General features: G+C 37.5%; 1 protein-coding gene across 3 annotated transcripts in view; it reads left to right on the top strand.

The window, feature by feature from the left end:
• MAGI2 (membrane associated guanylate kinase, WW and PDZ domain containing 2) overlaps window positions 1-27,260 on the top strand; it is a 1,349,206-nt gene that overhangs the window by 825,613 nt on the left and 496,333 nt on the right. For all 3 annotated transcript variants that reach the window (XM_068550445.1, XM_068550444.1, XM_068550443.1), the window contains exon 4: window positions 7,050-7,265. In XM_068550445.1, coding sequence (XP_068406546.1) covers window positions 7,050-7,265 — 216 coding nt within the window. The remainder of the gene's footprint in view (window positions 1-7,049; window positions 7,266-27,260) is intronic.

Below are 27,260 nucleotides of genomic sequence, written 5' to 3'. Positions count from 1 at the left end.
TCTATAATTATAAATGTTCAAATGCTTTACTTTGAAAGCAGATATATATTTGACATTGAAAAATCATATGTAACTTCCTTCTGTTCTCTTGAGGATTTCTTTGCATGATTTCTTTACATATTTTATTCAGCACAGGTGGGAAATGTTCTGAACTCTTCTGAATAATGTCTGAGGGGAGAGTCACTAAAGGAAAGGGTATCTAGTTTCCTTTAAACAACGAAACCACCTACCCTGACCAGTCTGTAGATAGTTCCATTTAGCAAAGATTTGTCCTGTGTCTGTCAACACTGGCTAACATGTATAAATGAAAATTCGGTCAGAAACACAAGAAACTCAATGAGAACTTGAAAACAAGTTTCAGAAAATGTTAGGTTAAACCATCTACATGATTTCTGGAGAGTACTAATGAACTGAAGACAGTGAAATTCAGAAAGCATGGGAATCATATTATTAAACCGGCATTCATTAATTTAAAATAAACTTGAAATTCTTAGGTAGGGGTTGTTGCAGAATAATTCACTCTTGCATGTGAAAAAACATAAATTTTCACATTGTTTGCACAATTGTCCACATTTTGAAAGTCACATTTAACATTGAATTTTCAAAGAATTCAGCAATTTACTGTTTAGCACAGGTATCAGTGACAAAATACCATTGGAATGTTTTTTTCTATTTCCGTCACATGTGAGATGAAAGCTTTTCACCACAAAAGGAAAATGCATCATCTTTTGAGGTCAGAGTTTTTTTGCACTTTGGTTTCAAGCTACTAACTATATATGACATGATGAGGAAATGATACCTTTTAGAGGCAGATCAAATTTAAGTATCAGAGCTGCTTACAAAAATAACTTCAAAAATCAGTTGACGAAAGCACTCTACAGTGGGACTTTTGAGTCTTATTTTCTGGTATGAAGTGTAATTTTAGAAAAGTAAAGTATTTTTCGAGGTTACATTTACTAACTTTGCCTTGTATTTACAGAATTTCTAATTTACTAACTCTGCAGCCATATGACTGTGATTCTTGCCATGGCAAGGCTGTCTTATGAAGGTTTTTGGTACTAATTTTCAGTCATTACTCTCTCTTGTGTAATATGTTAACAGGTCTTAAAATTTGAATTTAGAATCCTCTCATGCTTTATCTGTTTCTATTAATACAGATCTAAATCTCTGATGTGATAAAAATAATTATTTACTTATGATCTGTCAGCTTTTCTAACATAAATTAATTATGCATGGACCTGGAACTCCAAATCTCTCCTCTCCGTTTAATGTCAGAGTCAGTTTATGCAGGTGCCATTAGGAGGCCAAGTATCAAACTATTTGCTCCATTTATAAAACTGTAAAAAACAAATGATGAGATTTTCAACCTCTCAAATTTTGCCACACATTTTTTCCAACACAAGGACATATTCTTAAGCTGTCTGGGGATCTCAGTGATGAGCTGTGTTGTATGCCTGTCCCAACGTACCTGTAGGCAGTCATCTCTCTTCCACTAAATCATTATCCAAAATTGATTCTTTCTGGTTACCAAAATGGCAATAAAAGCACTGAGAATATTGGGGGAGGAATTGGGGTCAAGACCTTAATCTGTGAGGTATCTTGAAGACAAGAATAGTACCTTTCTAAAATCCATCTGCACTTGGGTGCCATGTGGAATGATGTATGATTATTTGATGTAAAACCTACACATGTTATTATTATACACCCAAAGGACTGAAACAACAGAGTCAACATCTGGGTCTACTACTTAAAAAGCCAAATGAACTAAATAACAAATCACATGTTTCTATCATGAAAACTGCTCTAGTTTAAAGGGAAATGGTGTTGGAAATAAGTAAAAGCATTTCAAAGTATTTCAGCTTGTTACTAGCACTTTCACATTTCCTCATACCTAAAATTAGTTTTTAGTGTCTTTCCTACTTCTTGTCATGATATCATAACCTACAAACATAAAGCATATGGTGCATCTCAGCAAATACTATTTTGGTATCTATTACCCTTCAATAAGGACTAAGGATAAAAAAAGGGAACAGTTTGTAATTTATTGAAATTGTTTTCTCTTCCTTTTTTCCCCTTGGCCTCACCATTAAAATCAGTGTGGGGAAAAAAAAGCTGGGAAGGATCAGAAGAAAGACAAAAACATTGTTTAGAAAACTTAGACTAAGACTTTTTGAAAAGATTATTTGGTCTAACAAGCATAGAGAAAGCAAAGGAGTAATTCTGTGATAGCCTTCAAGTATAGTACACAAAAAGTTATTTTAGAAAGCTCTTTTCAAAAAAAAAGCTCTTTTCATCTCTTCTGGATGACTTAGGAAAGGTCTGCATAAAAGTGGGTAATGGATTAGATTTTCCAAGTATTTTCTAGGGAGGTTAGCTCATAACAATGTAGTCTGTTTTAGTCTCTCTCCCCTTGCAGGAAATTAATATAACAGTGTTCAGTGTAAATGGTCATTTAGTAAATGTTTTTATTATTATGAAACCAATTATTGACATTTTTATAAACTATTCTTTTTTTTTTTTTTATAAATTTATTTATTTTATTTATTTATTTTTGGCTGCGTTGGGTCTTCGTTGCTACGCGCAGGCTTTCTCTAGTTGTGGCGAGCGGGGGCTACTCTTCGTCGTGGTGCACGGGCTTCTTACTGCGGTGGCTTCTCTTGTTGCGGAGCACGGGCTCTAGGCGCGTGGGTTTCAGTAGTTGTGGTACTCGGGCTCAGTAGTTGTGGCTCGCGGGCTCTAGAGCGCAGGCTCAGTAGTTGTGGCGCACAGGCTTAGTTGCTCTGCGGGGCATGTGGGATCTTCCAGGACCAGGGCTCGGACCCGTGTCCCCTGCATTGGCAGGCGGATTCTTAACCACTGTGCCACCAGGGAAGCCCTAAACTATTCTTTTTATTCAAATTTCTGGAAAGCTTTTTCATATTTATAATGTAAGAAATGACGACATTCACCCTGTTTCACTCTTTCATAACTATATCTTTATGAAAAAGATAGCCATTCTTTTAAGTACTTAAAAAGCTGAAGAATAAATCAAGTTAAATCAGGTTTCTCAAATAATTGTCTCTTTTATTTTCCAAGCATTGATTCAAAATTAAACTATGTTAATTTATAGATTATCCTAATTGTGATAGAATTAAGTGAACAATGTTATGTATCATAACATACCATTTTGTCATCATATTCAACAACTAAGTTACTGAAATTTTGTATTAAACTTACATGAAAGTGCTAATGAATACACCACTCTTTACAAATACAAGTATAGTCAGTAAAAAGTGGGCTAAGAAAGCCTATAATCCCTACCCCATCTCCCCAAACACACACACACACACACATACCCACTTAGTTTTGGAAGAGAGGAGGGAAAAAATCCCCTAAAATGTCGCTGCTTCATCATTTGGTAGCAAGCATTGCCTTTCTCTTGAAAGTGTTATTTTTCTGCTCATTGGTTGTGGCTTTGAATGAAGTCCTAGAGGACTGCATCAATTCCCAGCAGGTTGCAAACTGCATCGTACTTTTTTTTTTTTTTCTCTTGAGAGGCAATATAGTATTTTGAAAAGAAATGAGGTTCCTAAGTCAAATGGATATAGGTTTTCCACCTGCTTCGTGTATAATATTGGAAAATAGTTTTAGAGCCTCCATTTTCTTTTAACTGCAGAGGCAGAATGACTTCGTTCTAATCCCCATCAGATACAAGCGCTCAGAAGTAAAATGCCCTTTACAGTGTCCAGCTCACTAAATTGTGGTGATGATAGTAATAATAGTAGTAGTTGTAGTTGTGACTGTAGTCATCTTACAGCCCCACAGTCCCACTTTAACTAAATCAATTCAAGGATATAAAGAGGCAGCCAGATTAGGGGAGATAGGATTCAAAGTCAGGTTTATCTCACCACGATCTGTGCTGTTAAACATACACCATATTGTTGTGGTATTTTGGGTTTTAGATTCTCTAAATCCTGGCACTCTGCATAGAGGCACTTCATTCTTAATGGGACAGTTTTTCCAAATTATATTTTTAAATAGTTTTGATGTTGTTTTTTGAAAACATGCTGGTATGTTACGTAAAAGGCACATTTTATCCTTAGTATATTGATTTGTATATATTTAAACATCAGGACATCATTTCAGTGACTTAGCTACCTGACCATCTGGCTGATTTTTCAACTTCTTTTAGGTATTTCTGGTTTCTTTGTTCTATGCATTTGGTTTAAGGTAAAAGCCTGTTTTCCATGAATTATATTTCTCAAGTATAGTAACTACATGGGTTATTTCTGTGCCTCTTTTAAATTGCTATTATTATTGCTAATAAAGATAATCTTAATGTCTTAACTAATGATTTGTACTCTTTTACATCTAAAATTTAGCCTAAACTATTAATTTCATAAATTGTAGAAATAGAATATTGCTGTATAATTTATAATCACATCACATTCAATAGGAGTAATTATTTAGGAATATAAATTCAACCAGACCTGTTACTTAATATTTATTTTTAGCCTGAGCTATGCATTTATTTCTAATTAGGAAAAGGTTATTTTTCTACCTCAGGGAGATTTAAACCCTAAAAGACAAATTGGAAAAAAAAAAAAAAGCACTGAAGTGTGATTCATTTTTCTTAGTACTACATATACTTAAAAGCACTGAAGAGGGTTCCCTTTTCTCCACACCCTCTCTTGGACTGTTGGTGGGAATGTAAATTGATACAGCCACTATGGAGAACAGTATGGAGGTTCCTTAAAAAACTAAAAATAGAACTGCCATATGACCCCGCAATCCCACTCGTGGGCATATACCCTGAGAAAACCATAATTCAAAATGACGCATGTACTCCAGTGTTCATTGCAGCACTATTTGCAATAGCCAGGACATGGAAACAACGTAAATGTCCAATGATAGATGAATGGATAAAGAAGAAGTGGTTCATATATACAGTGGAATATTACTCAGCCATAAAAAGGAACAAAATTGGGTCATTGGTAGAGATGTGGATGGACCTAGAGTCTGTCATACAGAGTGAAGTTAATCCAGAAGGAGAAAAACAAATATCATATATTAATGCATAAATGTGGAATGTAGAAAAATGGTACAGATGAACCTATTTGTAGGGCAGGAATAGAGATGTAGGCATAGAGAACGGACATATGGACACAGGGGGGAAGGGGAGGGTGGGACGAGTTGGGAGATTAGGTTTGACATAAATACACTACCATGTATAAAACAGATAGCTAGTGGGAACCTGCCGTATAGCACAGGGAGCTCACCTCGGTGCTCTGTGACGACCTAGATGGGTGGGATGGGGTTGGGGTGGGAGGGAGGTCCAAGAGGGAGGGGATATAGGTATACATATAGCTGATTCACTTCATTGTACAGCAGAAAGTAACACAACATTGTAAAGCAATCTTACTCCAATTAAAAAAAAAAAAGCACTGAAGATCTCAGAACACTACTTAAAATTATATTATTTATCGGGACATGCAGGACTATTTACTAGTTGTACATTATGTTTATTAGATAAGAAGTATTGTGATTCTATGGCCTGTGGTAGTGGAACCTGGTAGGCTTTCAGAGTCCATGGCCAGCAGACGCAGCTTGGGTGTCCACACTGGACTCCTTTGTTTCTGCCCATTTTCCCCAAGGGTTTCCAGCCTCTTCCCTCAACTAGCCATCTCATACCTTTTCAGCATATCCTTATCATCTTTAATTTAACTAGAGTATGTTTTGGTTGTTTGCAACCCAGAACGCAGGTGATTGTAACAGGTTATTGCCATTCCAATTTATAGATGAAGAAATTGAGCCTTACTGAGTAAATAACTTGCTTGAATTGTAGTTATATAGAAAATCCAAATCTAGACCCCATAACTTCTACTTAAGGGTTGGTTTCTTTCACAGCACACTGTTTTCCCAGTTGCCTTCAGTGGCCTCTGCAGATAATGAGATGTGGTTCCCCCTCTATGCCTCCTTGATTGAGTGCTTAATCCTATTTCCTGTTTTAATGCTTATCTGCTTAATGTCAAATGTGCCCGTCTTCCACACTAAACCGTTGAGCATCTGGAAGACAAGGATTGTATTATAGTCATCATTTTCTCTCAGACGTATACTGGAGTGCTTGGGTGCACAGTCAGTACTAAATAAAGATTTTAATGAATGAGTGAGCAAATATGTGCATAAATTATTCAATTAGCTGAAAACCCCAATATGGGTTTGAAGTTGATGCTAAGAGCGTAACATTGATTTTTAAAAAACACCAGTGTGCCGTTTACCAATCAAAAATTTAAACTATTTTTTTCATAAAAGTAATTTGCTTTGAATATATAAGGATGTTCACAGAGTAAGCATATATCCCATGTTACTGTTTACCAGGCTCTTATGACAGAGATAAATAGGAATTAGTCTCCTCTTTTAGAAGTCTCACAGACTGATGGGGGAAACAAATGATTCTGTAGCTCAGATCATGGAGCTGTGGGAAAAAGAGCTGTGGTAATTTGAAGAATGATTCGAGCAGCAGGCCCACCGTCAGCAGTCATGGGAACCACTGAACTGGCATGGAGACGCAGCTCTAGGCCGGACGCTGTGCACGTCAAGGACAACAGCCAGAGCCCTTTGAAAGCTGGAGAAAAGCACAATGTGCTTTGCCTTTCCAGAATGTTATAAGATTTTCTTAAAAACTATGTTACCCATACTCCTATTCAGACATAATTATTTTTAAAAAGATTATAATCAAGGCTTGTTATAAAAAATTTTTGATTAATTTGAAACTGCTATGTGTCATATGAAACTAACAGCTAGGACTATATTTTGATTTGGCACTAAGGTGAAATGAAGATAGATCTGTATCTTTGTTTAAGCATTAAAGCCCCATACAATAGAAGCAACAAATAAACACCTATATACAAACATAAACGGATATAAAATGATATATATGTATGTATATATAAAATACATATATATGGATAAACCAGGATACACATTTGTTAATAAAATTTCCATTCTTTACAAATTATGCACACCAGTGGAAGAAATATTTAACTTCATATGTTTTGTATCATTTGCAGACAATTACTACGGTACCCCAAAGCCTCCAGCAGAACCAGCACCATTGTTACTAAATGTAACAGACCAGATACTTCCTGGAGCCACTCCAAGCACTGAAGGAAAACGAAAAAGGAATAAATCAGTGAGCAACATGGAGAAAGCAGGCATAGAGCCTCCGGAGGAGGAAGAGGAAGAGAGGCCTGTGGTCAATGGAAATGGAGTAGTAGTAACACCAGGTTAGCCTTTTACATTTGTTATAGATTCATCAGCTCTTCTAGATGTAGCTGAATATATATTTTATCCCTGTGTTCAAATGTATATTTTTTTCACATATATATGTTCAGGTGTGTGTGTGTGTGTGTGTGTGTGTGTGTGTGTGTATATATGTAATGATTGTAGTTATCTTCGGGGAGACAAGATTATGATATAAAACGGAAAGGACATGATTCTTGTATCCAATTTATTAGTTTTAATTTTGACATATCAAGGAATCCATTCAACTTCTTCAATTTCTGGTTTCACTTATACAATATTAATGGCAATATAGTGAGTGGTTTAAACCTTAGAAGGTGTTATAGTCATGAATATGATTGTGTGACATTGCAAAATTTTTGTTAATTAATATTAGATATAATCTATCCTTAGAAATCTTACTATACTTTCAGCTCTGTGAATAGAGGTTGTGTCATGTGATTTAGTTAATGGCGTCAGTGAATACAGTCCACAGAATAACCATAGCTACATAATGCCCATGTATTTATCCCCCCATCCTTACCACCCAGTCTGACAGTTTGGAGAAAGCATCTTCACAAGTGACATTGTGAAGGTAATTACCCTTGAACAAGGGTAAGACTTGTTATCCCTTTAATTTATCATCTGTCATATCACATATATAAAAAAAGTATTAGACAGATATGTGTGTTTGTGCAAGGTATGGATTTGCAATTTTCTTATACTTACTAATATAGTGCCAAAATTTTTATTTATAAAATATATTTTTTTAATAATCTTATTCATAATTAAACGTTACCAAAACTAAACTATGGCATTCTCTTTGCCTATAATCTTGAAATAAGTTTCCAAAGTTTTGTTTTAGGTATTTTTTAATAATGACATATCATTATTTTAATGGGCATTGAAAATCAAAGGGCTGTGTTAAAACTGTTGAAAAATATTAACACATGTACCTTGCATACATATTATTCTTAAGATATTTCCTACAACTACTTTGATGTCTGTACTTTTACTTATCACTGTACTGCTTCTATAGTGACATAATGTTTGAATTTTCACACTAAATTATTTTTATCAAAGAAAAGCTTCATAAGCCTATTTTTTTTTTTTACCTTCCTTTTCCATGATACCTGTAAAAATGTTCTTCATTAAACATAAGGAGACCAAAATTCAGTATGTGTCAGTCAAGGTGTAAAACCTTAAAAAGTGGTTTCCTCTTGGTTACTCAGAGGAGGGTAACTTCCTCCGTTAATATATTGGTTAAAAACTTATTCTCTGACCCTAGCAATCGTTGATTTCTGGGTACAAATGCTAAAAATCACTATGGGTGCATAATGTAACTTGTTTACTATAATATGATCTGGTAATTATCAAGCAATTAGATACCTTCTCTTTTTTGATTCTGAAATGTCTCTGTCAAAATATTTACTTTTCATCATGTAATGGATTTAAATTAAGTTGATAGGACATCGTTTTCTTAGTTGATCTTTTATGTGAGAAGCAAAACAATTCAGCTAAATGGAAGCAAGTAATCACAAAAGAAGTAGAAGTTGGGTGTCAAAGAGCAGTTATAGAATTTCTTACTGGTTAACACCTTATAGTTAAAAATGTAAAATATATGGCCTTGATTAGGCCCAAATCATTGATTTGTATTTCATTTCTACTCTGTATAGGGCAAATCAAATGAAGCATTCTTGACCAACAGATTCTTAAACTAAAAATTTGTTTAACTGGGTGGCACAGTGGATCTGGAAAGCTCCATTCCCTTCTACTCATACCTTACACATGAAGAATGGGGTATTTTTATGTCTAGGAAGTTTTTAAGGCTCCAGGGAAAATGGAGTGATTTGAACTCTTCTTTACCAGCCCTAGCCATGTGACTGTCTCTGGACTTCTGAGGCTGACAATGATAGAGAACAACTGTGCAGGACAGCTTTGGGATATCTGGATAGTCAACAGATGCCACAAACATGGTTTTGTGAGCCTGGCTTGGCAAGTGTTCTTATACTACTTTTTCTTTCTTATTATGGGACATGAGAGATGTATAAATTAGGCATCTCTTCACCCAGTGTTCGAAGATGGAGGAAACAGCCCCAAACCAGAAAATTGGTCCATCATCCCTTACTAGAAATCTTTTGACGACTCCCATTTTAGAAATGTCATTGTTTTTCTTTATGTTTATCCAAGAGAAACTTTAGGATAAAACTTTTTCTTTGCCCCCCCTCTTATATACATTTATCCAACTCTTCACCATTTGAACCTCATCCCATTTTTTTCTAGCACAGGGTATTTGTCCTGCCTTTGTCTTCTTCTCATACACATTTGTTGGATACAGGACACTTCAAACAACACTGACAAAATTGTTGCTTAAATTTTAGTTAACACTGCCCTGTAAGAGCCTGTAATAGTAATTAATATCAGACATCAGTTTAGAGCATAAATAATATAGTGAGTCACATTTGGAAAGGGAGAAAAGCTTACTGAGGTAATTTCATTCCATTCCAAGTAATATTGATGATAATGATAATAAACAATATTAAATAATTAACTTCTTTTGGGTCTTACCATGTGCTAGGAACTCCTTAACCTCATTATGTGTATTAGTTCATTTAATTCTCCTATCAGACCTATTAGTTAGGTACTATTTTACAGATGAGGACACTGAGGTACACTACAGTTAAATAATTTGCCCAGTAACTGGAAATAGGAAATATTACATAGTAAATCTGGATCCAGAACCCATGATCTTAGTTGCTTTACTATCCTGAGTCTTATATCACCAAATAGAAACATAAACATATTTCTTAGCAATTTATAGACACATGACCACTATTTTACTTGTACATCTTTAAACATGGAATTATAAATTTTTACCTACCAAAGCCTTCTTATTTCTTTCATTTCTGGAAATCATGTGCAAGAGAACTTATTTCCTTCTGTGGATATAAAAGATTCCTAGTTTTTTATAATATTCTGTGTGTATATAAGTACCAAGCCTACCAGTCTTTAACTCCTTATATACTTTACCAAAATGAACTATTTTCTCTATGTAAATGAAGGTTTTAGAGTCCTCAATTTACCCATTACTCATTTTCTTTATCTTTTTCTCCTTTGAACTGTAGTTTATCGAATTATGTATTTCTTTTTCTTTCAGACCATATCTATGTAAAGCCAGTGATCACTTATAAATAGGTAATTTCTCCACGAAGTTCTACTAATGTTATCAACGAATATATTTTATTCTAGGTTCTCTCTTTTTACCCAAAATTACATTACAGAAATGTTTCTTTCTCTGATATACGTCACTTTGGTGATGGAAATTAGTGTAGTTCTACCCTTAGAAATGTAGTTTTATCATTCTAAATAACAAAAATTACAAGAATAAAAATAAAATAAATAATGGCAACATCCCTTTAATGAATGCATACAATGTGCTAGGCATATAGGACATATATTATCTCTAGTCCCATAATCACAGTATATTTGCTCAACAAATGAGATGCTGAAATTTACCTTAAGGTACTTAACTAAGATAATGGTAGCAGAGTTGAAATCTGGACCCAGGAAAACCTGAACTCATCCTTTTCCGCCATATTTCCCTGGGTTGTTAACTATGCTGAGGACAAAGAGACTTCTGACCTCCATAAGGTAAATCACAATCCTGCAGTTCAGTGTATTTCATCTATGTTGTATTCCATTATAGTTGTCCTTCACGGGGTTCATGGAAGTGATATTAGCTCTAATTCTTGCAAGGATGATATATCCTTACATCATCTTAGCAAATTTGCCTTTAAACTGATATTTAAAATTCGTATGCTCAGGAAACCTTCCCTTTGACATCAACCTCACCTTATGTTCAGACATCTTTATCTTGTTAGAGGTGATATCCAGCCCTGTGGCTTCAAATACTGTAGATTTACCTGCAGCCTTCACTTCTCTCCTGTGTTCCAGGGCCATATTTCTAACTACCGCCCACTGGACTGCCCCCACCCCAAGCATTTCTTCAGCAACTTAAATGCAACATTCCACTTAAACTCTTCTCCCATAAAACAAACAAGCAAACCAACTTATAGAGTCCCTTACTGGATTTCTCTAATTCTGCTTTTGACCCAGATAGCTCAGAGTTTGATGCTTTTCTCCCCCCAGGCTGGATATACATTATTAGGTATAAAAAATCACTGTACCTTTAGCTTTTATCTCTTCCTTCCTAATACCACTGCCCCATCCTACATCACTCCCTCATCCCCTCATTTGTGGACCACAGTCCCCTAACTGACCTCCATTCCTCCAGGCTCCATTCCTGTCAAATTCCCTGTCACTCTTCGATCAATTAAAAGGTTCTTGAACCAGCATTTGGTCACGTAACTATCCTTCTCAAAACTTGGATGAGTTTCTATTTCTACTGCTTCATACTCTTTGGGCAACTGCCAGGTCCTCTCACACTTGACTGCAACACCTCTGTTATCTTGTTATCTTTGGTTCCCATTATTCCCTGACTCTCTTCTCTCGTCTACATTCCCATGCACATAAAACACCTTCACCTGTCTGGCAAGCCTTTTCCACATTTGAACCTGCTACTCTTTTATTCACAATTCAATCAAAATTTTTATATTCTCTTGAAATCACTTGTTGACTCTCGTAGTGAGAAGTTGACACTGTTCATCTCTGAATTTTTGAAGTACAACTTACGCTTCTCATTCATTTAGGAGGTATTGGTTAGGCTGGTCCTTGCAGGTAACTTTTCATAATGTGCATGTCTGTCATCCCCTCATAAATTGTAAGCATTACCAGGACAAGGACTATTTCTACCTTTTTGTATACCTGTCTTGGTGATTAGTATATATCATTAAATAGTTTAATTTCTTAGTAAATATTTATTTTTCAGTCAACCAAACCTCTTGAGAATGTCAAAACTTTACTATATCAACATGATTAGATTTATTTCATGCTCATTTTACACTCTTCAGTGTTTTCAACATGCAGTGTTTCTAAGTTTGAAAGATATGAAATTCCTAATCTTATATTTCTTCAAAAGTTGTTTAATAACAAAAGAAAAAAGTATATTTTAAGAGATGTATTCTTAGAGATGAGAATTATTAAATCTCTCTAACTGTGAAAATGACCCAAATAGATAGGTGGTTAATAGATCAGTAGATAATTTTTTTTTCAGCTGAACTTTTCTGAACAAAAACAAATCCTGTAAACCATAGTAATTGGGTTAGGCTTTCTTGGATTTCTTTTATTTCATGAATTATCTGCTAAACTTTTCCGGAAAGTAATTCACTATTATATTGTAGCTTCCCCTCACCAGCTATTAGTAAGCCTAGTGCAAAGAATTAGAAATGCACATATATTTTAAAGGCAGCTAAGTCTCTCTGTTAATACACACACATACACAATGCAAGGAGGAACAGGGCCCGTGAGAGCTACCTTCGCCAACAAAGGGAATACAGTATGTGTACACAGAGCTGCCTTCTCCAGGCCCCCAAGCCTGCAATTAGTGCAAATGAACTGCGTCTCCCAGAGAGCAAACAGAGTGTCCCTTATGTGATCACCAAGTGTCCTCAGCAATGATCTCAGTTCACCATTAGGGACCCGCATCCAGGTCCTGTGCCACTTGGCACGCTGACTGTGCATGCACCATCAGTCCTGGTTCTGTGAATGAGGTCCTGTCACTGTCAAAAGAATTATGTCCTCCGTAGTGAATCTCGCTGTTTTCCTGTGAATAATGGTGCACTCTGAAACCACCCCAACGCCTAACCCCTGCTTATTTTGTGTGGGTTCACAGAGACTGCGATGTGTGTATCCACTCAGATCTTTATCTCTCTTTTTTTTTTTTTTTGAGGGGGGAGGCTTAATTTTATTATTTTGTTCCCAAACAGTATTGGTTTTATCTCTTCACTGGAAGCGCAAATTTCTGGGGCTATTTTAAGTTAACCTTCTAAAATTAGATATTCCATTTATAAATGAGGCGCATTTGATCTTTTCTTAAAAGGATCATTTGAAAGTTAAAACTGCCCTAATTGTAAAATGCTCTGAGTATCCAGGTGTGATTATAGAGTAACAAGATAATCACTTTAGAGTCTGTAGCCATGAACTTTAGTAGTAACTTTAACTATACCATTGGGGAAAAAAATGAAATCATGATTAATTTCAGGGATGTCTTTTTAAATCAAGGCAGACTCACTTTGTGATAAATCTGAGAGTGAAGCACTATTTGAACCTCTTTGTGCCCTCAGATTGATTCAACATTTTTGGAATCTTGCATTCAACCTTTTGTAGAGAGTTTTTTTCTGCTTCTCTGAGTGTTTATATGATGTACATGAGAGAGAGATTTATACATGAAGGAGGAAGGCACAGCAAGAACAAACAGAGTCACACTGGGGTTTGTAGAGCACATACAGAAATGTTTGTGTCTTCAGGTTCTCCAGGCATTGTTAGAGTTTAAGCTTATTTCTAGTCATGGCCATCCATTCTCTCTAGGTCTGATATTCACCCTGTAGCCCATTTTCTTATCACATATTTCTCCTAATGGATGTGATTATAATTTCAGTGTGAAATCTTAGCTACTTTATTGTCAGACAAAAATTGCTCAAGTTATTTCTGGCTGAGGGCTGGTCTTTGGCTCTGAAGAGGGAAGGTCTCTGGATAAGGTCTCTCTGGGCACTCAGAGATAAGGGGATAGCACCTTTATCTTTTACTTCCTAATTGACTTCTTGCTCTCATCAAAAAATACCTTGACTCCAATTTGGCCCCAAAGAATGACACTTGAATGATCAAGATCAAGGTTGAATAAAGCCTTCTTCCTTTTCTCTTTCAGCCCCTTTGATGTTCCTAAAACTTCAGAAGGTGATGTTATGTTTCATGTAGTACTAATCTCCTGAATTTTTTCAGAATTTTGAAAGCAAGATCTAAGAATTATTGTGCATACATGTCCTATATTTCATTTCATACCTTGCTTTGGTCTTTGAATATTTTCAATACTTGTTATCAGTTTCTCTCACCCCCAAGTTAGTTGAATATTTGGGGAACTTGTTTCTATATGATAAATATCTTCAGAATTCATTACATTATGAAAACCACATAGCACATACAATTTCAAAGATGTGAGGATTCATTTTATTGCCATTACTCCAGTCTGCTTTTATTTATTTTTTTAACAGATCTTTATTGTAGTATAATTGCTTCACAATGCTGTTGGTTTCTGTTGTATGCCAAAGTGAATCAGCCATATGCATACGCATGTCCCCATATCCCCTCCCTCTTGAGCCTCCCTCCCACCCTCCCGATCCCACCCCTCTAGTTCATCGCAAAGAACCGAGCTGATCTCCCTGTGCTATGCAGCTGCTTCCCACTAGCCAACTATTTTACATTCGGTAGTGTATATATGCCGATGCTACTCTCACTTCGCCTCAGCTTCCCCCTCCCACCCTGTGTCCTCAAGTCCATTCTCTATGTCTACATCTTCATTCCTGCCCTGCAACTAGGTTCATCAGTACCACTTTTTTTTTTTTTTTTTAGGTTCCATTTATATGCGTTAGAATACAGTATTTGTTTCTCTCTTTCTGACTTACTTCACTCTGTATCAGTCTGCTTTTATTAAAATGTTAAAAATTAAATGGAAGAAAATATGCTAATTAAGGCAGCACTTCTTCTCCCCTGTCAATGGAAAATAATTCCCTCTACTAATCTTTTTTTTTTTTTTTTAAGTATTTGTTTATTTATTTATTTATGGCTGTGTTGGGTCTTCGTTTCTGTGCGAGGGCTTTCTCTAGTTGCGGCAAGCGGGGGCCACTCTTCATCGCGGTGCGTGGGCCTCTCACTATCGCGGCCTCTCTCGTTGCGGAGCACAGGCTCCAGACGCGCAGGCTCAGTAGTTGTGGCTCACGGGCCTAGCTGCTCCGCGGCATGTGGGATCTTCCCAGACCAGGGCTCAAACCCGTGTCCCCTGCATTGGCAGGCAGATTCTCAACCACTCCGCCACCAGGGAAGCCCTCTACTAATCTTTTTAGTAATTCTTTCCAATTTAGTTTTTTATGTCTCAGGATTTCTTTCCTGTCATCTTCCACTCATAGACCTTGAATTTTTCTATTCTCATAATTCCTCATATTGTTCTTTTAATATTCTAAAGAACTTGTAACCAATTGTGGGTTTTAGATAAAGATGAAAATAATTTTGAGGTATTAAATATGCTTTCTTAGTAATTCATATTTCCCTGGCTAGCCTCCTAAATAGATGAGATCCAATTTGGTTACAAATATTACAGATAAAAAGTAATCTCTTTACAGGATTGGGAATTCCTGCTCTCTCAATTGATATATCATCTCCAAAATCAGCAGCATAGTTAATCATTACCCTAACTTTCCCTAATTCTAATATTTTGTTCTAGACTTGTGTTTCTTTCATGATCTCAAATATTAAAAGGAAACATTAGTTAACATCTCAGGAAAAAAAAATTATATATATATATTTTTATTTTCCACAGTGTTTAAGGGCCACCCCTCCTCATTCTCATACTGTATATAAAAAGAAATCATAGTGCATTTTTTTAGAACTTAGAAAAAACTTCAGGAGAAGTAAGGAGTCAGAAAATACCAACTACAAGTCAGTTATCAGCGTGCATAGAAACATCTCAGAAGGAGCAGAAAATGTAATCGTCTTTGCTAACTGGATTGCTAGAGCAGTGGGAGTAGAAGCAGGGGGGAAACTACTTTGCACCGTATTTCTTCTTTGTACTTTTGGATTTTGTCCAAGTGCATGTTTTACTACATCAAAAAAAAGTAATTATATTTTTTCTAAGTGATGAGCAAATATTCACTAATCACTAAGATGCAGATATTTTGGCACCCATAGTATAATTCTTCTTCTCATTTGAGAAGGTTAGGAAAAGCAAGGAGAATTGATAAGAACACTCTTTGAGCAGTGACCTATGATGTTGACTTCTTCCAGTCAACTGGCTACATAGAATGCAGGTGGCCACTGCGTGACAGCTTCCTTTCTGAAGGCAGAATCTCCTCAATTGTCACTATAGAATATGATCTATAGTATGGCCATATCAAAAATCAGTTACAATTATATTTTTCTCCTGTCCAAGATCAAGCCTGAAGTATTGATTCATTTACAAGAGCCTAAAGTTCAAATTCCAAGAAATTCAGCTTCTAGTAGTGAAGCAAACAGCAGCTGTGACAGCCTCCACTCCTTCCCACCTCTGACTACAATACAGTAAGACTTTATATCAACCTGACAAACATACTTTTTGATGAGATTGTTGAGTTTGTAAGAAAGCAAAGGAAATCTTCAAGCCCCACCACTTCCACCACCATGGTCACTACTACAAATGAGCAGAAACAAGAGTGTGGAGCAGTCTATTGTTAGACTTGAAAGCCAAGCTTGCCCTGACGCTATATGAGGAGACTAAGCTTTGGGCTAATATAAAATCGGGGAGCTATGTCTCTGATTCTGATTTAAATCAGTACCCTCAAAGGTACTGGAGTGATTGCAAGTTCATAACTCAGTAGCAGTCCCTGGAATCCAGCAAAATCAAATGCAGAACTCTGTAGGAAAACATACAGAACTTAGAAAAAATGTGTGGTTTCTGAGGATTATTTTCCCTCCTTTAAATCACTTAACACCACAGCATGTTTCAACTGAGGAAGAAAAACTCAACTTCTGCAAAGACCTTTTAAAGAAGAAATGTTAGCTTTGTGTGTATCTTTTTTTTTTCTTTAGAAATTGCACTGTTTTTTGAAAACACCTAATATCTTTCTTTTTTTATTAGTTATCCTTTTTATACACATCAGTGTATACACGTCAATCCCAATCTCCCAATTCATCCCACCACCACCACCCCCACCCCACTTTCCCCCCTTGGTGTCCATACAGTTGTTCTCTACATCTGTGTCTCTATTTCTGCCTTTCAAACCAGTTCATCTGTACCATTTTTCTAGATTCCACGTATATGCGTTAATATACGATATTTGTTTTTCTCTTTCTGGCTTACTTCACTCTGTATGACAGACGGTAGGTCCATCCACATCTCTACAAATGACCCAATTTCATTACATTTTATGGCTGAGTAATATTCCATTGTATATATGTACCACATCTTCTTTATCCATTTGTCTGTCGATGGGCATTTAGGTTGCTTCCATGACCTGACTATTGTAAATAGTGCTGCAATGAACAATGGGGTGCATGTGTCTTTTTGAATTATGGAAATTATGGAAACACGTGGAAATTATGGTTTTCTCTGGGCATATGCCCAGTAGTGGGATTGCTGGGTCATAGGGTAATTCTATTTTTAGTTTTTCTAAGGAACGTCCATACTGTTCTCCATAGTGGCTGTATCAATTTACATTCCCACCAATAATGCAAGAGGGTTCCGTTTTCTCCACACCCTCTCCAGCATTTGTTGTTTGCAGATTTTCTGATGATGCCCATTCTAACCAGTGTGAGGTGATACCTTATTGCAGCTTTGATTTTCATTTCTCTAATAAATAGTGATGTTTAGCAGCTTTTCATATGCCTCTTGGCCATCTGTATGTCTTCTTTGGAGAGATGCCTATTTAGGTCTTCTGCCCATTTTTTGGTTGGGTTGTTTGTTTTTTTAAATATTGAGCTGCATGAGCTGTTTATATATTTTGGAGATTTATCCTTTGTCTGTTGCTTCGTTTGCAAATATTTTTCTCCCATTCTGAGGGTTGTCTTTTTGTCTTGTTTATAATTTCCTTTGCTGTGCAAAAGCATTTACGTTTCATTAGGACCCATTACCTCCATTACTCTAGGAGGTGGGTCAAAAAAGATCTTGCTGTGATTTATGTCAAAGAATGTTCTTCCTATGTTTTCCTCTAAGAGAAAACACCTAACATCTTAAAAATCATTTGAAATTGACCACATACTTTTTGTTTCAGTGGGGAGAAATCATTTAGGTTGCTTGGCTGATTTAACTACACAATTTATTTAGTGTTCTAGGTAGTAGAACTCACTGATAAAAATATATAACATTTACTGAACATCTACTATGTTCTGGTAGTTGACTGTTCTAAGCAATTTGTATACATGTCTCGTCTAACCCTTATAGGTAAGTAATGTTGTTCCATTGTACATTTAAGGAAATTGAGGCATGCACAGAGTGAGTTAAATAACTTGCCCAACAGCACACCATGAAGGACAGATTCAAACCCAGCATGTTTGTTGCTATCGAGAATGGCTAAACAGAAAGAAAAAAAAAATTAATCTCAAATTATTCCTATTCTCTTTCCTTATAAGCTACAAATATGTTCCTCAATCTTTTTTTTTTTTTCCTGTTAAATGTTCTGTAGCCACGCTTATTTCCAAAGAAATAACATGAAGACAGGAGAAATAACATAAAGACATGAGATTTATTAAAATTTGTCACAGCTGTCTACCCTGCCACGCCAGACTGAGACCGGAAAAAACGAGGCAAGCCCGGGCGCCATGACAACCTGAACCGGAAAAGGCGAGTCCTCCTCCGAGACTACACGGCATCTGCCTGTCTGGTTCACGAAGGACGGAACTTGTACACTTCGGAGGCAGGGCCTGTCAGGGAAAAGACGGTCCTCAGGGGGCAGGGCTTGCTATGGGGGCGGGGCTTGTGTCTCCTGCCGAAAGCCTCCGCCTTCGGGGTCCTGGGGAGGGCTTAGGACTGGCAGGCTTAAAAAGCTAACACAGGAGAGAGGAGAAGATGGCGGAAGAGTAAGACGCGGAGACCACCTTTCTCCCCACAGATACATCAGAAATACATCTTCACGTGGAACTGCTCCTATAGAACACCCACTGAATGCTGGCAGAAGACCTCAGACCTCCCAAAAGGCAAGAAACTCCCCACGTACTTGGGTAGGGCAAAAACTCCCCACGTACTTGGGTAGGGCAAAAGACAAAAGAAATAACAGAGACAAAAGAATAGGGACGGGCCCTGCACCGATGGGAGGGAGCCATGAAGGAGGAAAGGTTTCCACACACTAGGAAGCCCCTTCGCGGGCGGAGACTGTGGGTGGTAGAGGGGGGAAGCTTCAGAGCCACGGAGGAGAGCGCAGCCACAGGGGTGCGGAGGGCAAAGCGGAGAGACTCCCGCACAGAGGCTCGGCGCCGAGCAGCACTCACCAACCAGCCCGAGAGGCTTGTCTGCTCAGCCGCCGGGGCAGGCGGGGCTGGGAGCTGAGGCTTGGGCTTCGGTCGGATCCCAGGGAGAGGGCTGGGGTTGGCGGCGTGAACACAGCCTGAAGGGGTTAATGCGCCACAGCTAGCCGGGAGGGAGTCGGGAAAAAGTCTGCAGCTGCCAAAGAGGCAAGAGACTTTTTCTTGCCTCTTTGTTTCCTGGTGCGCGAGGAGAGGGGATTCAGAGCGTCGCCTAAACGAGCTCCAGAGACGGGCGCGAGCCGTGGCTACCAGCGCGGACCCCAGAGACGGGCGGGAGACGCTAAGGCTGCTGCTGCCGCCACCAAGAAGCCTGTGTGCGAGCACAGGTCACTCTCCACACCGCCCCTCCCGGGAGCCTGTGCAGCCCACCACTGCCAGGGTCCCGCTATCCAGGGACAACTTCCCTGGGAGAACACACGGCTCGCCTCAGGCTGCTGCAACGTCACGGAGGCCTCTGCTGCCGCAGGCTCGCCCCGCATCCGTACCCCTCCCTCCCCCCGGCCTGGGTGAGCCAGAGCCCCCGAAGCAGCTGCTCATTTAACCCCGTCCTGTGTGAGCGAAGAACAGACGTCCTCAGGCGACCTACACGCAGAGGCGGGTCCAAATCCAAAGTTGAACCCCCGGAGCTGTGAGTACAAAGAATAGAAAGGGAAATTTCTCCCAGCAGCCTCAGAAGCAGCGGATTAAAACTCCACAAACAACTTGATGTGCCTGCATCTGTGGAATACCTGAATAGACAACGAATCATCCCAAATTGAGGAGGTGGACTTTGGGAGCAAGATATATTATTTTTTCCCCTTTTCCTCTTTTTGTGAGTGTGTATGTGGATGCTTCTGTGTGAGATTTTGTCTGTATAGCTTTGCTTTCACCATTTGTCCTAGGGTTTTCTGCCTGTCTGTTTTTTTTTTTTTTTTTTTTTTACTTTAAAAAACTTTTTTTCTTAATAATTATTTTTTATTTTAATAACTTTATTTTATTTTATCCTCTTTCTTTCTTTCTTTCTTTCTATTTTTTCTTCCTTTTATTCTGAGCTGTGTGGATGAAAGGCTCTTGGTGCTCCAGCCAGGCATCAGGGCTGTGCCTCTGAGGTGGGAGAGCCAACTTCAGGACACTGGTCCACAAGAGACCTCCCAGCTCCATGTAATACCAAATGATGAAAATCTCCCAGAGATCTCCATCTCAACACCAAGACCCAGCTTCACTCAACGACCAGCAAGCTACAGTGCTGGACACCCTATGCCAAACAACTAGCAAGAAAAGAACACAGCCCCATCCATTAGCAGAGAGGCTGCCTAAAATCATAATAAGGCCACAGACACCCCAAAACACACCACCAGACGTGGACCTGCCCACCAGAAAGACAAGATCCAGCCTCATCCACCAGAACACAGGCACTAGTCCCCTCCACCAGGAAGCCTACACAATCCACTGAACCAACCTTAGCCATCGGGGACAGACACCAAAAACAACGGGAACTACGAACCTGCAGCCTGTGAAAAGGAGACCCCAAACACAGTAAGATAAGCAAAGTGAGAAGACAGAAAAACACACAGCAGATGAAGGAGCAAGGTAAAAACACACCAGACCTAACAAATGAAGAGGAAATAGGCAGTCTACCTGAAAAAGAATTCAGAATAATGATAGTAAACATATCCAAAATCTTGGAAATAGAATAGACAAAATGCAAGAAACATTTAACAAGGACCTAGAAGAACTAAAGAGGAACCAAGCAATGATGAACAACACAATAAATGAAATTTAAAATACTCTAGAAGGGATCAATAGCAGAATAACTGAGGCAGAAGAATGGATAAGTGACCTGCAAGATAAAATAGTGGAAATTACTGCAGAGCAGGATAAAGAAAAAAGAATGAAAAGAACTGAGGACAGTCTCAGAGACCTCTGGGACAACATTAAATGCAACAACATTCGAATTATAGGGGTCCCAGAAGAAGAAGAGAAAAAGAAAGGGACTGAGCAAATATTTGAAGAGATTATAGTTGAAAACTTCCCGAATATGGCAAAGGAAATAGTTAATCAAGTCCTGGAAGCACAGAGAGTCCCATACAGGATAAATCCAAGGAGAAACATGCCAAGACACATATTAATCAAACTATCAAAAATTAAATATAAAGAAAACATATTTTTTTTTTCCACACACACACACTGTATTTTATTTTTACAAGGGATAAATAGACTGACACCAAGTATTGTACATGGATGACCACAACAAAAGCAACAATGAGTGCAATTACCAAACATGAAACACACTCATACTATGTCATAATATTGACATTCAGTCCAGTAATCCTCCACTGTAACAGCTCCTTTACTTTGCAGTGAAAATTGATTTGTATATTCTTTGCCTCTGAGTCCTTGTGGGATTTTTTTTTTTTTTAAATTCAGACAGAAAGTCACAAAAATTATACTCATCCTCATCAGTTCACTCAGTCCCATGTAATTAATTTTTTTTTCATCTTGATCTTTTGTTAGCACTTTTATGAGTTCATCAGTTTTTCATTAGAGTTTTGAAAATGCTTATTCATTCAGTTCAGCAGTACAGTCAGTTACCAGAAACCTGTACTTGTCAGAGTCTTTTCCATGAATTTCTTGAAGATGAAACCCTTTTATAGGAACATATTTGCAAAATCATCAGAGTACACCCAGAACTGTCTGTAAATGACAAAAGACTTAAAAATGACCACGGTTAAAGATTTGACGAAAGTTCATAATAATGCAGTTGACAAGAAAATTAGTTATTTCTGAGATATACATTTTAAAGTAATAACTAGGATTATTACTTATAACATTATACCAGAACATATAAGATTTTTAGAACTTTCCTGTAATGTCTGAAACATTTATATTAACATATTTCCATACAAATAACCCAATGAAAGTTTAGTATTAGTTGTTTTGTTTGTTGTTTTATACTGCAGGTTCTTATTAGGCATCAATTTTATACACATCAGTGTATACATGTCAATCCCAATCGCCCAATTCAGCACACCACCATCCCCACCTCACCGCAGTTTTCCCCCCTTGGTGCCCATATGTCCATTCTCTACATCTGTGTCTCAACTTCTGCCCTGCAAACCGGCTCATCTGTACCATTTTTCTAGGTTCCACATACATGCATTAATATACGATATTTGTTTTTCTCTTTCTGACTTACTTCACTCTGTATGACAGTCTCTAGATCCATCCACTTCTCAACAAATGACTCAATTTCGTTCCTTTTTATGGCTGGGTAATATTCCATTGTATATATGTACCACAACTTCTTTATCCATTCGTCTGTTGATGGGCATTTAGGTTGCTTCCATGACCTGGCTATTGTAAATAGTGCTGCAGTGAACATTCGGGTGCATGTGTCTTTTTGAATTATGGTTTTCTCTGGGTATATGCCCAGTAGTGGGATTGCTGGGTCATATGGTAATTCTATTTTTAGTTTTTTAAGGAACCTCCATACTGTTCTGCATAGTGGCTGTATCAATTTACATTCCCACCAACAGTGCAAGAGGGTTCCCTTTTCTCCACACCCTCTCCAGCATTTGTTGTTTGTAGATTTTCTGATGATGCCCATTCTAACAGGAGTGAGGTGATACCTCGTTGTAGTTTTGATTTGCATTTCTCTAATAATTAGTGATGTTGAGCATCTTTTCATGTGCTTCGTGGCCGTCTGTATGTCTTCTTTGGAGAAATGTCTATTTAGGTCTTCTGCCCATTTTTGGATTGGGGTGTTTGTTTCTTTGATATTGAGGTGAATGAGCTGTTTATATATTTTGGAGATTAATCCTTTGTCCGTTGATTCATTTGCAAATATTTTCTCCCATTCTGAGGGTTGTCTTTTCGTCTTGTTTATGGTTTCCTTTGCTGTGCAAAAGCTTTGAAGTTTCATTAGGTCCCACTTGTTTATTTTTGTTTTTATTTCCATTACTCTAGGAGGTGGATCAAAAAAGATCTTGCTCTGATTTATGTCAAAGAGTGTTCTTCCTATGTTTTCCTCTAAGAGCTTTATAGTGTCCAGTCTTATATTTAGGTCTCTAATCCATTTTGAGTTTATTTTTGTGTATGGTGTTAGGGAGTATTCTAATTTCATTCTTTTACATGTAGCTGTCCAGTTTTCCCAGCACCACTTATTGAAGAGACTGTCTTTTCTCCATTGTATATCTTTGCCTCCTTTGTCATAGATTAGTTGACCATAGGTGCGTGGGTTAATCTATGGGCTTTCTATCTTGTTCCATTGATCTATGTTTCTGTTTTTGTGCCAGTACCATATTGTCTTGATTACTGTAGCTTTGTAGTATAGTCTGAAGTCAGGGAGTCTGATTCCTCCAGCTCCATTTTTTGGCTTCAAGACTGCTTTGGCTATTCGGGGTCTTTTGTGTCTCCATACAAATTTTAAGATGATTTGTTCTAGCTCCGTAAAAAATGCCATTGGTAATTTGATAGGGATTGCATTGAATCTGTAGATTGCTTTGGGTAGTATACTCATTTTCACAATGTTGATTCTTCCAATCCAAGAACATGGTATATCTCTCCATCTGTTGGTATCATCTTTAATTTCTTTCATCAGTGTCTTATAGTTTTCTGCATACAGGTCTTTTGTCTCCCTAGGTAGGTTTATTCCTAAGTATTTTATTCTTTTTGTTGCAATGGTAAATGGGAGTGTTTCCATAATTTCTCTTTCAGATTTTTCATCATTAGTGTATAGGAATGCAAGAGATTTCTGTGCATTAATTTTGTATCCTGCAACTTTACCATATTCATTAATTAGTTCTAGCAGTTTTCTGGTGGCAGTTTTAGGATTCTCTATGTATAGTATCATGTCATCCGCAAACAGTGACAGTTTTACTTCTTCTTTTCCAATTTGTATTCCTTTTATTTCTTTTTCTTCTCTGATTGCCGTGGCTAGGACTTCCAGAACTATGTCGAATAATAGTGGTGAGAGTGGACATCCTTGTCTCATTCCTGATCTTAGAGGAAATGCTTTCAGTTTTTCACCATTGAGAATGATGTTTGCTGTGGGTTTGTCATATATGGCCTTTATTATGTTGAGGTAGGTTCCCTCTATGCCCACTTTCTGGAGAGTTTTTATCAGAAATGGGTGTTGAATTTTGTCAAAAGCTTTTTCTGCATCTATTGAGATGATCATATGGTTTTTATTCTTCAATTTGTTAATATGGTGTATCACATTGATTGATTTGCGTATATTGAAGAATCCTTGCATCCCTGGGATAAATCCCACTTGATCGTGGTGTATGATCCTTTTAATGTGTTGTTGGATTCTGTTTGCTAGTATTTTGTGGAGGATTTTTGCATCTATATTCATCAGTGATATTGGTCTGTAATTTTCTTTTTTTGTAGTGTCTTTGTCTGGTTTTGGTATCAGGGTGATGGTGGCCTCATAGAATGAGTTTGGGAGTGTTCCTTCCTCTGCAATTTTTTGGAAGAGTTTGAGAAGGATGGGTGTTAGCTCTTCTCTAAATGTTTGATAGAATTCACCTGTGAAGCCATCTGGTCCTGGACTTTTGTTTGTTGGAAGATTTTTAATCACAGTTTCAATTTCATTCCTTGTGATTGGTCTGTTCATATTTTCTACATCTTCCTGATTCAGTCTTGGAAGGTTATACCTTTCTAAGAATTTGTCCATTTCTTCCAGGTTGTCCATTTTATTGGCATAAAGTTGCTTGTAGTAGTCTCTTAGGATGCTTTGTATTTCTGCGGTGTCTGTTGTAACTTCTCCTTTTTCATTTCTGATTTTATTGATTTGAGTCCTCTCCCTCTTTTTCTTGATGAGTCTGGCTAATGGCTTATCAATTTTGTTTATCTTCTCAAAGAACCAGCTTTTAGTTTTATTGATCTTTGCTATTGTTTTCTTTGTTTCTATTTCATTTATTTCTGCTCTGATCTTTATGATTTCTTTCCTTCTGCTAACTTTGGGTTTTGTTTGTTCTTCTTTCTCTAGTTTCTTTAGGTGTAAGGTTAGATTGTTTACTTGAGATTTTTCTTGTTTCTTTAGGTAGGCTTGTATAGCTATAAACTTCCCTCTTAGAACCGCTTTTGCTGCATCCCATAGGTTTTGGGTCGTCGTGTTTTCATTGTCATTTGTCCCTAGGTAGTTTTTTATTTCCTCTTTGATTTCTTCAGTGATCTCTTGGTTATTTAGTAACGTATTGTTTAGCCTCCATGTGTTTGTCTTTTTTACGTTTTTTTCCCTGTAATTCATTTCTAATCTCATAGCGTTGTGGTCAGAAAAGATGCTTGATATGATTTCAATTTTCTTAAATTTCCTGAGGCTTGATTTGTGACCCAAGATGTGATCTATCCTGGAGAATGTTCCGTGCGCACTTGCAAAGAACGTGTAATCTGCTGTTTTTGGATGGAATGTCCTATATATATCAATTAAATCTATCTGGCCTATTGTGTCATTTAAAGCTTCTGTTTCCTTATTTATTTTCATTTTGGATGATCTGTCCATTGGTGTAAGTGAAGTGTTAAAGTCCCCCACTATTATTGTGTTACTGTCGATTTCCTCTTTTATAGCTGTTAGCAGTTGCCTTATGTATTGAGGTGCTCCTATGTTGGGTGCATATATATTTATAATTGTTATATCTTCTTATTGGATTGATCCCTTGATCATTATGTAGTGTCCTTCCTTGTCTCTTGTAACATTCTTTATTTTAAAGTCTATTTTATCTGATATGAGTATAGCTACTCCAGCTTTCTTTTGATTTCCATTTGCATGGAATATCTTTTTCCATCCCCTCACTTTCAGTCTGTATGTGTCCCTAGGTCTAAAGTGGGTCTCTTGTAGACAGCATATATATGGGTCTTGTTTTTGTATCCATTCAGCCAGTCTATGTCTTTTGGTTGGGGCATTTAATCCATTCACGTTTAAGGTAATTATCGATATGTATGTTCCTATGACCGTTTTCTTAATTGTTTTGGGTTTGTTTTTGTAGGTCCTTTTCTTCTCTTGTGTTTCCCACTTAGAGAAGTTCCTTTAGCATTTGTTGTAGAGCTGGTTTGGTGGTGCTGAATTCTCTTAGCTTTTGCTTGTCTGTAAAGCTTTTGATTTCTCCATCAAATCTAAATGAGATCCTTGCCGGGTAGAGTAATCTTGGTTGTAGGTTCTTCCCTTTCATCACTTTAAGTATATCATGCCACTCCCTTCTGGCTTGCAGAGTTTCTGCTGAGAAATCAGCTGTTAACCTTATGGGAGTTCCCTTGTATGTTATTTGTCGTTTTTCCCTTGCTGCTTTCAACAATTTTTCTTTGTCTTTAATTTTTGCCACTTTGATTACTATGTGTCTCGGCGTGTTTCTCCTTGGGTTTATTCTGTATGGGACTCTCTGCGCTTCCTGGACTTGGGTGGCTATTTCCTTTCCCATGTTAGGGAAGTTTTCGACTATAATCTCTTCAAATATTTTCTCTGGTCCTTTCTCTCTCTCTTCTCCTTCTGGGACCCCTATAATGCAAATGTTGTTGCGTTTAATGTTGTCCCAGAGGTCTCTTAGGCTGTCTTCATTTCTTTTCATTCTTTTTTCTTTCGTCTGTTCCGCAGCAGTGAATTCCACCATTCTGTCTTCCAGGTCACTTATCCGTTCTTCTGCCTCAGTTATTCTGCTATTGATTCCTTCTAGTGTAGTTTTCATTTCAGTTATTGTATTGGTCATCTCTGTTTGTTTGTTCTTTAGTTCTTCTAGGTCTTTGTTAATCATTTCTTGCATCTTCTCAATCTTTGCTTCCATTCTTATTCCGAGGTCCTGGATCATCTTCACTATCATTATTCTGAATTCTTTTTCTGGAAGGTTGCCTATCTCCACTTCATT

Source organism: Eschrichtius robustus, chromosome 8, assembly GCF_028021215.1.
Source record: "Eschrichtius robustus isolate mEscRob2 chromosome 8, mEscRob2.pri, whole genome shotgun sequence".
NCBI classification, from domain to species: domain Eukaryota; kingdom Metazoa; phylum Chordata; class Mammalia; order Artiodactyla; family Eschrichtiidae; genus Eschrichtius; species Eschrichtius robustus.
The sequence above is the reverse complement of the archived record's forward strand: the minus strand, read 5'-3'. Positions and strand labels throughout refer to the sequence as shown.